At 36.3% G+C, this 13,745-nt stretch overlaps 1 protein-coding gene across 1 annotated transcript in view; it reads right to left on the reverse strand.

Annotated features, from left to right (window-relative positions):
* The window catches only part of RALGAPA2 (Ral GTPase activating protein catalytic subunit alpha 2), a 364,385-nt gene that overhangs the window by 242,540 nt on the left and 108,100 nt on the right, over positions 1-13,745 (reverse strand). The window contains exons 18-19 of the mRNA XM_045295177.1: positions 11,121-11,211; positions 9,198-9,374 (exon numbers count right to left, since the gene is read on the reverse strand). Of these exons, the coding sequence (XP_045151112.1) occupies positions 9,198-9,374; positions 11,121-11,211 (268 nt within the window). The remainder of the gene's footprint in view (positions 1-9,197; positions 9,375-11,120; positions 11,212-13,745) is intronic.

The following is a 13,745-nucleotide window of genomic DNA, read 5'->3' on the forward strand; positions in this document are numbered from 1 at the left end:
TCCGTATTAGCTTCCAACAAAATAGTTTTGGAAGCTAAAAAACTAAAAACAAAAAACCTCCCTTTTAATCCATTTAATATTTTTTTATTTTTAATATTTTCTGCTTTCTTTTTTTGAAGTTTTTATTTGTTTTACTTTTGTATTGTTGTCATAGTTAAAATATTTTTTCTGTACATGAAATCATGATAGGCAAATCTTTAGAGTCACTGGATTAATGTCCTTGGTGATTTGGTAGGAGAGGTGGTGTGGAGATGGGGAGGTAATAATAATGAGTACAAGAATGAAGAAAATGTTATAAAATTGATTGTGGTGATGATTGTACACCTCCTCTTGATGTGACTGAACTATTGGATTTTATGATATGTTAATTAAATACTGTAAAAATATGAAAAATGATAAATCATTTTTAAAAAATAAAAAGAATGCATTCAAATACTTTAGAAATAAAAATACCATCTGACCTACTAACCCTTCTACTATAGGAATAAGAGCAGTAACACAACTATATACATACACATTCATGTTCATCACAGCACGATTCACAACTTCAAAAGAAATGCAAACAACCTAAATTCCCATCAGTGGAAGAATAGATAAATTTTAGTACATATATACAATGGAATGCTAGGCAACATTAAAAAATAATCATGCTGTGAAACACCAAATGCGGATGAACCTGGAAGATCTTATGCTGAGTGTATTTAGTCCATCCCAAAAGGATACATATTGTATTAGACCACTATTGGAAAAAGGAAAAAAAAGAAAAATGTTTCACACTAAAAGAAAATTTATTTGATGGTTACCAGGGTTAAGAAGGAAAATGTGGGGGTGGATGTTATGGGCTAGACATGTGTTAGCTTGGGTGACTGGGGAGGCAGTATACAGTAAGAGGGAGGTTGGCAAAAAATACTGAGGGCCGGGGAAGGTACTGGGAATTTGCAAGAGCCTCTTTAACTTAACTTTTAATATGGCTTAAGTAAATGTTTACAGAGCAAATTGGTTTTTCATTCAACAACACATGCACATTTCTGTGATGATAATGACTGCAGCCCTCACAATCGAACAGCACTTTTTCTACCTCCTCTGTGCTTATTGTCCTTCTTTCCTGCCTTTTAAGCTTTATACCTGAAAAAAAGCTGCCCCTCTAATCTGAAGTTGTTGATTGTTCACATGTATATTTTAATTGCTAGATTATCATATGTATATATATGCACACACATACATGTATAAACAAGTTCATAGAAAAGGACAATAAAAAATAATGGAAATTTTCCATGAACTTTTGGAAGCTGCTGTATATCATTTCAATCAAATAATTGTATTGTTTCTCTATTCTTACTAATACTTTATCTGCTTAGCTCATCAATTAATAGCAGTCACTAGATAGCACAAATGGGTGAGCATTCGGCTACTAACTAGTTCAAGTCCACTCATAAGTGCTTCGTAAGAAAGGCCTGGTAACCTACTCAGAAATGTTGCTTTCTACTTAGGAAAAATGCTGCAGAAACTGTTGTGATGTTGAACACAGCTTACATGGACAGTACTATAGGTAAAACTCAAGTGTAGGAGTTGTTTTCTCATTTCAAACAAGGGAAAATGTCGATTAATGACAAACCTCATTCTGGATGTCCGTCAATTTCCTGAACAGACAAAAATGACTACTCACAGTGCAATTGGTGTTCATTCCACCAGATCAGACTGTTAATCAAGCTTTCTATTTAGAGGTTCTGAAACAATTTAATAACAGTGTATGCCAAAAAAACCCAATATGGACAGATGGGGGGCTGGCTTTGTCACCACGATGATGCGCCTGCTCACACAACCATTTCTATGTGCCAGTTTGGGGCAAAAACAGAATGGATCTCTTGCCCCATGCACCTTACCCACCTGACCTCACTCTGTGCGACTCTTTTGTTTCTGTGAATGAAGAGGGACATGAAAAGACAGCGATTTGACTATGTAGAAGTGGTGAAGAAACATACAAGGGAAGTGCTGTCAGCCATCCAAACAGACGAGTTTGAAAAATGTTTCCAAGAATGGAATTGCAGAATTGATCATTGTTTTAAGTGTAATGGAGAGTACTTTGAAGGTGATAAGGTTGTTTTGTAAAAAATTTTAAATACATATTGGAGAAAAATGTCAGGTTTTCTTGGGTATGAATCTAATGGATAGCAGCAGGTCTTTCTGTGTTTTTGTAAATATTATTTGGCTAACCCAAGTTTCTGAGTTTAACTTCAAGTTTAAATGGCTTATATTTATTGTGATTCTTAATTGAATTTATTTCTAACATCTTACTTTAGGCTTTTTTTTTTAAGTCAACAGTTTGCTTTTCTTAACATCCTTTCCCTAATATTTTATACTGATATAACATAGCTATTTCCAACCAAAGTTCTCTTCATTCCATACAAATAAAGATGACTGATTTCTAGGAATCATCAACCCCCACTCAGAGTTTTTTGGAATATATATATTGTTGGGAGTTTTTTATGTATTAAGTTGTAAGGGTTAATCAAAGAAAGTAATGTTATTTGAGACCCAAGGAACTCCAATAGAGCAATGAGAAAAACAACAAGGAACAAGAGGGGGTAAATTTGACAAGGAGTAATGTCAATTACAGAGGATGTTTCTGTATCCTTCCAACACAGCACCAAAGAAATCTACCAAAAAGGTATTAGTGATGGAATGCTTTCAATACACAATATAAAGAACTTAATAAATATTAAGGAATCATGGAAAGGCCTTCCCAAAGAAAAAACATTGTCCTTTCTTAGAGGAAAATTCACCTTCTGTTTCCCACATAAACAGTATAATAATCAACTGAGGGACACATTAAAATGGGCAGATATAATCACAATTAGAAAGACCAAAAGAGCGAAGCCTGAATGTGAGCCTTTTGGGTTCTCCAAAGGACTTTTATGAAGGGAGTCATTTTCAAAATGTTTAATATGGGAAGTGAGTAAAATATTAAATATTAAAAGTCTAAGTGGTATGTTAAAAAGCCTGATGAACAAGTAACATAATATGGCATTTATCTTTTTCAAATAGAACGCTATAATGTCTTCAATCCTTTGGAGGGGACGGGGGGAAAAACAGACATCCAAATAAATTGGCCCACAGCCTTCCAGTTACATTGAGCTGCTTTCACCCAAACCTAGTGTTGCCAAGTAGATCTTGCCTCACAACAACCCTACAACAAAGCAGGACTACCTCATAGTTGGCAAGGCTGTAAATTTTTGCAGAGGTAGAGTGCTGCATATTTCTTGTGCAGAGCAGCTGATGGATATGAGTCACCAACCTTCCAGTTAGCAGTCTAGCACTTTACCCTTTGTCCCACCAGGATTCCACTTGAGATATGTTGAATAACAATCCCAAGTAATAGTAGGACATATACTTCATCACCTACATCTCCTTGTTACCTGTCTATAATTACATTCTGAGATACGCAAGGGCAAGGATCTGTTTCAATATTGATTTCCTTTCAGAAAAATTCATACCTCACTGATAATATCCTAGAAAACATCTCCAAATTGTATTATCAAAATATAGTGATTCCTTTAGGGGTGTTTAGTATGATTGTACAAGTGTCCAAAACATTACTGTGAAATAAATGTTTATGAAATGTTTTTGTCTAACTTATTCACTCAAGGAGTAACAAAAGAGATGCTGACATTTTACATGCTTGGAGAGGGTTCCTCAGTCAAATAGCACTAAATGTAAAATGAGGCACTGAGAGAGTTCAGAAACTTTATGTCTCAAATGCCAACTGTTTAGCTTATTTTCTTTTCCATTAGGAAGCTAGGATGGTAGTATAGTATCCTATTATTTCATTATCACTATATTTTTCATTATCAGTACAGTATTATTTCATTATTGTGGCATGCTAAAGGATCAAGAGAGTTCTGTGAACATAACAAGGGCATAGTGCATGGCTTAAAAATTTTTAAAAGGTGTGAACCAGGGTTACATCCTCTCACAATAATTATTCAATCTATATACTGAGGATATAAGCAAAGAGGCTACATTATATGAAAAATGCAACATCAAGATTGGAGGAAGGCTTATTAACAACCTACAATCAAACAACCTTGCTTGCTGAAAGTGAGGAAGACTTGAAGCACTTAGTGATGAAGATCAAAGATTGCAGCTCTCAATATGGATTACAACTGATTGTAAAATAAACGTAAAATTCTCACAACTGCACCAGTAGGTTACATCAAGATCAATGGAGGAAAAGTCTTCTTGCTGGGAACCACAGCCTCTGCTCGTGGAAACAGCGATCAGGAGATCAAATAGCTCGTTGCCCTTGGTAAACCTGCTGCACGAGCCCTCTTTAGAGTATCGAAAAGCAAGGATGTTAGCTCGAGGACTAAGATGCACCTGACCCAAGCCACGGTACTTTCCCTGACCTCACATGCATGTGAAAACTTAACCCGAATAAGGGACATCAAAGAAGAAGCAATGCTTTTAATTTATGGTGTCATTAAAGAATATTAAACGTATCGTAGACAACCAAAAGAACAACAATAAAAAAAAACTTCTCTTGGAAGAAGCATAACCAGAAATGCTCCTTAGAAGCGAGGATGCTGAGCCTTCATCTCATGTTCTTTGGACATGTTGCCAAGAGATACTAGATCCCAGAGAAGGACATCATGCTTGGTACAGTGGTGGGGTAGCGAAAAAGAGGAAGACTTAAACAAGATGGATTGTCACAGTGGCTGCATCAATGGGCTGGAACAGAAAAACAATGGTGCGGGTGGCGCAGGACTGGGCAGTGTTCCTTCGGTGGTACGCGGGGTCGCTATGAGTGGGAACAGACTCACTGGCACCCAACAACAACAATATGCCAAAGAGACATTTGAAACATTTTATTAAGGTGGAATCTCTTATGAACCAATACAATTATATCATTATCTCCAACCACCTATATGTTCTAACAGAAATTTAAACTTTACAGTTTCACAAATGGGCCAAAGTTGTTATAAAAGTTGCCATGGAATAATTCTTCGTAATTAGTAAAATGAACTCAACTAAATGGAAATTTTGACTATAATTTGATGAAGACTTGGTAGAGTGGTCTCTTCAGAGATAAATTTACCTTCCATTTTGAAGTAAAACAAAATACACAAATCTAAATGGACTACCAACCCTGGGCTTCAATAATTATAGTGGCTACTATGCTGTTGCTCAGCACCATGGCCTGATTCTCCTCTCTATTTCCATCGCTTTCCAAGGATTGCTGCTGTCAGTTCATTCTACCTCATTGAAGCTGTATGTACAACAAAACAAAACACTTCCCAGTCCTGTCCATCCTCACAACTGATCCTACTAAGTCTGTTTCCACTGTTCTAGTCAGTATGCCAATCCACCTCAGTGGGGGGCTTAATCTTTTCCACTGATTTTCCATTATACCTACTATAATGTCCTTACCAAGAACTGGTCCCTCCTGATGACATGTTCACAGTACATGAGACAAAGCTCACCACACTCATTTCTAAGGTGTTTCCAACAGATTTTTCTATTCTTCTGATCCATGGTATACTGTTCTTCACCAATACCATAATTAAATGCATTACTTCTCTTTCAGTCTTATTGTCTACATAGTGCATGAATATGAAGTTATTGAAAATACCATGGTGTGGATCAAGCATACCAGTCTTCAAGGTGTTGACCTCTTTGCTAATTAACACTTTAAAGAGGTCTTTTGCAGTAATGTGCTTAGTGGAACACATCATTAGTATGGTCATTCCCTTCACATGTCCAAAGATCAGGCCAACTCAAATTTATGTTGTATAAGGGAGTTTTAAAGTCCTTGAGCAAATTCCATTATCTTTTAAATCCACTTTCCACAAACTTTTTTAAGTCCCCCTACCATATACTTACAATAAAATTGTTCTCATAAGAACAGAAAGTCAAATGCAAGACTACTATAATCCTTACAACTTAGTGTGTTTTCCACTGATAAGAAAAACTACAGAACTCCATCTGTGCAATGTACTGATGCTCTCTAATAAGATGAACTAAAGTATTTTCTGGAGTTAATCACAATATAGCATATCATATAAAATTATCTCACACTAGTTTATTAAATTGAGCAGTATATTAAATTAAATATACTAATAAATAGAATTAAAACTAATATTTCAATGACACAAAATAAGTAATCGTTCGATTTTCTTCCCAGTCAATAAAAATAATTAAAATGCTTTAAGTAAATTAACTTAATGACGCTGCAATTTCTTTCTATAGTATTATGATTATCAGTTTTCTCTTATATAATCTGTATATTGAACCCAAATAAGTCATTAATTCATCAATGCATGTATTCATAATTCTCTAGCAATCCAAAGAGATTTATAGTTGTAATTTTCACAACAATATCATATAATTGAGTAGAAATGTCACTTTGGAAGTAAATATTATTTGGAAGGAAGTTTGGATTCTTGCAGTTATTCCATCTGTTGGACAACATAATTGTCGGTGTCCCAGTTCCCTTGCTCCTCAGGGACTTTGTGGCTTTTCTTTGCTCCAGTTGCTGATCTGTTATGTCCCCTTCTTGGTTTGCCCCACTATGGGGGGTTCAGACCAGTCTTACTCCCTGCTGTGTCCCCCCAATATAGTCCTCTGTCGGAGTATGCACCAGTGAGGAGACATCATGTCTTGAGTTGCTGTCAGCCCTACAGTCCTCTCTGTGCTTTAGCAGCTCAGTGCAGGGATGTCATCCCTAGGGCTTGTGTGCTGACATGGAGTCTAGACCCTCAACTCTTACTTTTTCCTTCTTGTTTTGCTTCCATGTGGATGTAGCATGCCGGCCCCTCTTCCCAACCTGTAGGTTTAGTGTTGTCCTCTGTAGCACATACCCCATCCCTAGAAGTATGTGCTACAGCTTTTTTCCATTATTTTAAAAAAATTTTTTTTTTAGCATTTTAAAAACATTTCTAACTTAACATAAACTTTCTGGCATATTGTGGTGGTTGTTTATATAAAAGATTCTGGTTAGTATTTGCCGAAGTTCCTTGGAAACCTTGTCCTTGTCTCTATGGACATTCATGATACAAACAAACAAACAAACAAACAAACAAACAAACAAACCAAACAAACAACCCTGCTGCTTGGTACACCCCGTCTAATCAACCTTACCATATGGGTGAGGGAACTGAGGTTTTGAGTACTTCACTTACCTAGGGTCCCAGACCCCAATAGTATAGAAATGGGATTTAAGGTACATCTTTTATGGCCAGAGACTGTAAAATAGCGTTTTAGTGCTAATTACTTAATTACTACTAATATTATTACTACAGACCTCAGTTTGTTAAGTTTCACTTCATTGTACTTCACACATAACTTGTTTTACACACTAAGAGTTGTGGCAACCCTGCATCAAGCAAGTCTATCAGTGTCATTTTTCCAACAGTACATGTTCATGTTTTGTGTCTGTGTCACACTTAGGTAATTCTCACAAAATATCAAACCTTTTCATAATGCAACTGAACAACTAAAGACTACTGTGTGTGCACAGTGAAACCAATAAATTTCAAGATTCACTTTATTGTGATGGTCTGAAACCGAACCCACAGTATTTCTGTATGGAAAAAAAGAGTAATAAGTGAGTAGATGTTGAAAGTGTTTTCAGATACAGTCTAAAATTAGGAGCCTAACTGAGGGAGAGGCATTGACTAGACATCAAGAGATCTATGCTTCTGCCTCTCAATGTGCATATGTGAGTATACACGTGAGCTCTTATAGAGGACACTGTCCTATGCACTTGATTATGTTCACTAATAACCTTAAGAGGTTGTTGTGAGGTGCTATCTGGTGAGTTCCAACCCATAAAGATCCTACTGAAACACTGCACGGTCCTAGCCATCTTCACAATTATTCCTATCCGATACTTGAGTCCATCATTGTAGCCACTGTGTTAATTAATCTCCTTAAGCGCCTTCCTCTTTTTTTGCTTTGCCCCTCTAATTTACCAAGCATGATGTCCTTCTCCAGGGACTGGTCTCTCCTGACAACATGCCCAAAGTATGTAAGACAAAGTCTTGCCATCCTTGCCTCTAAGGAGCACTCTGATCATTCTTCTTCCAAGCCGATTTATTTGTCCTTTTAGCAGCCCATGGTACTTTCAATATTCTTCCCTAGCACCACAGTGAAAATGCATCAATTCTTCTTCAGTCTTCCTGATTCAGTGTCCAACTTTCACATGCATATGAAGCAATTCAAAATACCATTGGTTGGGTCAGGTGCACCTGACCTTGATTTCCAATACTCTAAAGCGGTCTTGTGCAGATTTACCCACATGCAAAGTGTTTTTTGATTTCTTGACTGCTGCTGCCATGAGCATTAATTGTGGATCCAAACATGGATGCTTCTCATCTTCATTTTTTCAGACAAAGACATTACACACATTATGCAACTAGCCTAGATGTACACCTAGAAAGTCTTGCTCTGCAGTCATTACATGAATCTTACAAATAAGGAGAAAAAGTAATGTTTCAGGACAGAAGCATATATGGTCAACTATCTATATATTTTAAATCGAGGATGTAATTAAGAATTTCAGGATAGGTCACAGAATAAGGGGAGAAAGAAAGGAACTTGAGAAGGACCCATGAGGAATTTAAATGATCTAGAGCTTGTTCTGTTTCTTACATTGAGTGGTAAGTTCACTGTTGTCCATCTTATTAAAGCGCTCCATAACTCACATATGTTACAATTTACCTGTGTGCTTGCAATATTTTAAAATATTAATCAATAAGGTAAGAAATGGGATTTCTTTTTACTTACCCAGGATTTATGATATATGTAAGTTAAATAAATCACTCTTCTCTGTTTCCAGAGTAGACCAAATTCAATCCAGTTTGGCAAATATTTGGCATAAGTACTATTCATTCCTTCTATGGTGGGGACTGGACATTAATATAGCAGGCTTCCTCCTATACAGGGTCATTGTTTTATAACCATTTTCTTTCAAGACTCATAAAATTCAAGACTAATTATGAACTGGTGATTGTGGCTGCATACCAACTTTGGTGGGGGTTGATATGAACATAATCTATGTTCTTTTTTTTTTTTTCTTTTTCCAGTTTTTTTTATTTCCTTTTATTCATTTTTTTTTTCTTTGGGAGTTTTTTTTATTTGGAAATTTTTGGGTTTTCGGCTTTAAATTTTTTTTTTTTTTTTTTCAAATACATAATTACCTGTTAAATTTGAAGCATCAGCGGGACTCAGTTGCAACCAATGGTGTGCATCAGAGTCAGCTGCAACATCTGTGGGAGTATTCAATTCTTGGTCCTCTTCAGAGCTATGCCAGGCACCCATGGAAAGCTCTGCCTCATTGTTAAACCCCAGAGGTATGTCACTGCTGACACTTTCACCTAGCACAAGAGAACAAAAGTTTGAGATAACAAATATGGAAAATCACAACATTCAAAATCACCAATAGGCAGGTGTACTAGCTAAAAGTCTGATGGCTCAAATCCACTAAGAGGATTTCTTGGCAATTTAGTTTTGAAAGGTCACAGTCAATGAAGACCCTATGGGACACAGTTCTACTCTGACACACATGGGATAGCCATGAGTTAGAATTGACTTGATGAAAACTAATTGTTGGTTAAACACTTAAATAGCTAAAACAACAGGAATTGTTTGTTCAGAAGCTTGGGAAGAAACTGCAGAGCATGACTCAGCTCAAAAGGTACTTGTCTGGGGCTCTTAGTCAACAACACAAGGTTTCCAAGCACAGGGCATTAATCATCCTTACAAGTTTTCACAATCTATCCATCACCACTCTATCACTCTTTGCAAGGTACCTCAACCACTGAAAATTATTTCATAGACCCATAGGATTCCATTAAATCACTACCTTTTCCAGTACAACTTATTCACCAACAAAAGAGGGGTAGGTGGAGGAAGAGAGTGATAACTGATTCCACTTCTAATTCAAATTTATTCTTTGACTGAGTCAAAGAATGCGTACGTACGCCTGGCATCTAGACACAGGTCAGATCAATAATCTAGGATTGCCGGGGGGTGAGAAGCTCCACTAGGATTTTGTCAACAATCTCCCCATTAAGTCATATTATGTATGTATTTGTAATAATACAATGATTCTTTCAAAGGCTAATAAGACAAGGGATATTTAATCTGATATAAAACAGACCCCAGCAGCTATGCTCCTTAAAGTCTATCCATTTCAAAACAATTTCCTGCCTGCTCACCTTCCTACTGCTCTTTGTATCTATCACTAGCAGGGCCCCAGCCTTGATCCTGCTAACCTGCAGTCCTCTGTTGTGGTTAGCTACATTCATGTTGGCCTCCGAATCATGGAGATCAAACTACAATGATCTGTAGTGTTTCCACTGGCTGATTTTCATAAGTAGACCACTAAATCTTTCTCACTAGTCTGTAAATTTCATTGAAACCTATTTAGCATCATAACAACACACATCTCTGTTGAGAGAGGAATGGTGGCTGCTCAGGAGGTGCACTGGCCAGAAAAAGAACCTGGGTCACCTACAGAAAGGCAAGAATTCTACCACTGGACTCCCAGTGCTCTCTGCTATCCTCTAGTCACATGCAAAGAACTGAACATTATGCCAGTAACCATGTAACTAATCTGTGAGGTTCCTACAACTTCATCTTCTACAAAACTAAAAGTCAGTAAAGTCTGCCGGTACAATCCAGCTGCCTCCACACTCACCAAGAGCAGCTAGACGTACAAGTTGGGGTTGCTGATGGCCACTACCTGACTTCTTGGAAACAGGGTATTATGGCTATATTTTATATGACAGAATATCTGAGGATTCTAATCAAAATGCTTTTTTGGTAACACTTATCCTATTACTACAATGGACTTCTGAAGACTTTGCTCCAAATCTGTGGGAACTTGCTAGAAAGAGAATTTTTTCTTTCTAGATCAGTATGTTCACCCACACCATCAGCCTTAGCATTCTTTTGTTTTAGGTGTGGTTAACCTTTCATCAGTCTTGGGATTCCAGGAAAAAAATATTCCAGTTCATAAGCATGATTCTTGAGATAATATGCCATTGGGTCAGAGAATGGGTATAAAAAAACACCAATTCTGTATCTGAATGAAAACAGACCACATTTATGAAACTTACTCTTCTGTCTTTCGCTACGTTTTCCTTGCATCTGCTGTAAACCATCTTTTAAATCCAATTCAACAGGGCTGCTGCTTCTTCGAACTAAGATCTTAAGACAAAACGATATTTGCATTTGTTACAGGAAATTTTTAATTTTTGTAAGACTATGTAGTTTCTGGTTAGCATTTCTTTAAAAATTATGAGCAATAAAATGGTTCACATTAGAAAGATGTGTGTTCACCAATTACTATAACTGAACTATAAATTACTCATGCCCTATAACTTTAATTTATTGGTTCTACTTTCTTAACAGATATACAATTAAACAGATCTGTTAAAAAAGGAAAAATAATAATAGACCAATGTATTTTAAAGTTCTACTAGTTCCTGGGGTAAAAAAAACCCACCACATTTATAAAACAACATATTTACAAGCAGGATAATTCTCCAGATGGTCTAAGTTAAGTTACCTGCTGTTTGTCAGCATGAGATAGCAAGGAAGGAATCAACTCTAGTTCGCTCAGTACCTTCTTATTTAGATGTGCAACAGACTTTTCTGAGCACTCCGTGTGTTAAACAAAGATGATTAAAACATTAGAATGCAACCCTCCTCTGCTAGGAATTTATAACTTCCTTGGAGAGACAAATAGCATACTCAAATTACACAAAATCAGTATACTATACGTAAACAAAATATGCAAATAAACTCTCTAACGAGTATGTAGTTATCTCCATCGGTACACAGTTACAAGAGAGCTGTAAGCTATTAAAGAAGACAGAGACATTTAAGAAGTAGAGAGAAGGAAAGACAATCAAGGCAACTATCCTTGCATGCTAATTAGCAAGCTCGGTATGCTATGGGGGAAGATGCCCATTATAGTAGGCAGTGTAGGGCACAGAGAAGCAGCAGCAAAAGAAACACATGTACACCTTCTAAAAGAAGCATCTGAGATAAGATGGATTTTTAATCTTAGGATTAGAAATTTTAACCCAATATTGGCAAAATGAGCAATGACTTAAGACATATAGATGATTAGCATTAAGAAGAAATTTGCTATGAAACTGTTGTTGCAATTCAGAAATGAGAGAATTAGGTTTCTGAAGATGGACAAAGGAAGGAAAAGATAAGTAAGAGAGATGCTGCAGGATGACAGGCAAAGCTTGTAATAAGCTATATATGACCATAGGGGAAAATGAGATCACAAAAGGATATGCGTCTGGGAGCTATGAGAATGATGATGTCAAGGCAGGAAGACAGGTGAACAGGCCAGAAGAAAAAATGAACCTGAAAAAATCTCACACATTTTAACTTTCAACCATAAGCTGAATATCCCAAAGAAATGTCTTATAAGGGAGCAAAAATTCCAAATTGGTGGAAAAGGCCAAGATATAGATTTAAGACCTACCCCTAAAGATTAAAAAAAAAAAAAAAAAGCCTAGGATTTAATGAACCAACCAATCCACACACTGCTATCGAGTCAATTCTGACTCAAAGCAACCATGGAGTCTACAAATATATGAAAACCAAACAAACAAACATCACAAAACCACAAGGGAGAATAATACATATTTAATGTCCTTAATGGTAAGATTTCCAAAATAGTCCCTACATGAAAAGCAGGACAAGGATTTTTCTGATTATATGAGAGACCAGATACCCTTTAGTTTTAGAGCTAGATCCTACAAAAATAATTTTTGGTTGCAATTTGGGACAGCAGGAGGCAAAAGAAACCTACAAGTGATCTACAGCATGATCAGAAGCCAGGGAAGTGACATGGGACTACCCTGAGGGTAAATCCAATGTAGTCACTGCCATTGGCAGAAGGACCAAGACTCCCGAATGAATTCAGCACTGCTGGTTCCTGGAAGAAACATGCAACTGTTGTTTAGGTGAAACATCATCAATCTACATATTCCATTTCTCAACAGATTATGAATGGCCAACTAGCATGTCAAATGTCACCAAATATCCAAGAAAAGAGATCACCAGGCACAAGAATCTCAAAAACAAAAATATCAGATTTGGATCTATAAGGATTTCAGATAATTTGATATAAAATTTAGGGTTATAATTTGTGAATTTCTTAAATATGAACAAACAATAAGAGATTATTTAAAAATAGTAATTTATAATTTTAAAAATTCAACTTAAACTTTCAGAATCAAAAGTATAGTTGCTGAACATGTTAGGATCTCAATCGACATATTAAACAGTGGGCTAGATATAAGTAAAAAGAGAATTACTAACTGAAATGGGAGGGGGTTTCAAAAAGTTGATGGGAAAATTCCATTATCTCTCAATTACATTTATCTATAAACTTTTGAAGGCCCTTCACACTTAGGATATACCCATAGAGTGAAGGATAATGGAAAACATAAATGATAACTTAAGATACATGGAAGACATAACAAGAAAGTCTAATAAATTTTTGCCTAAAGTACCCCCCCCAAAAAATAGAAATATTAAAAAGGAGGCAATATTTGAAGAGACTTTCAAAAAAATCAGAAAAGTATCCTCTCACCATACTTAAATGCAATCTGAGTAATTTATCAGAGAAGCTAGATTATGCAGAAATCAGCATCAAGATTGGAGGACTATGTGACTATATTTAGTTTTAAGTATTAAAACTAGTATTAAGGTAG

This window comes from Echinops telfairi, unplaced genomic scaffold (genome assembly GCF_000313985.2).
Source record: "Echinops telfairi isolate 266 unplaced genomic scaffold, ASM31398v2 ScPeMD7_5592;HRSCAF=6446, whole genome shotgun sequence".
Taxonomy (NCBI): domain Eukaryota; kingdom Metazoa; phylum Chordata; class Mammalia; order Afrosoricida; family Tenrecidae; genus Echinops; species Echinops telfairi.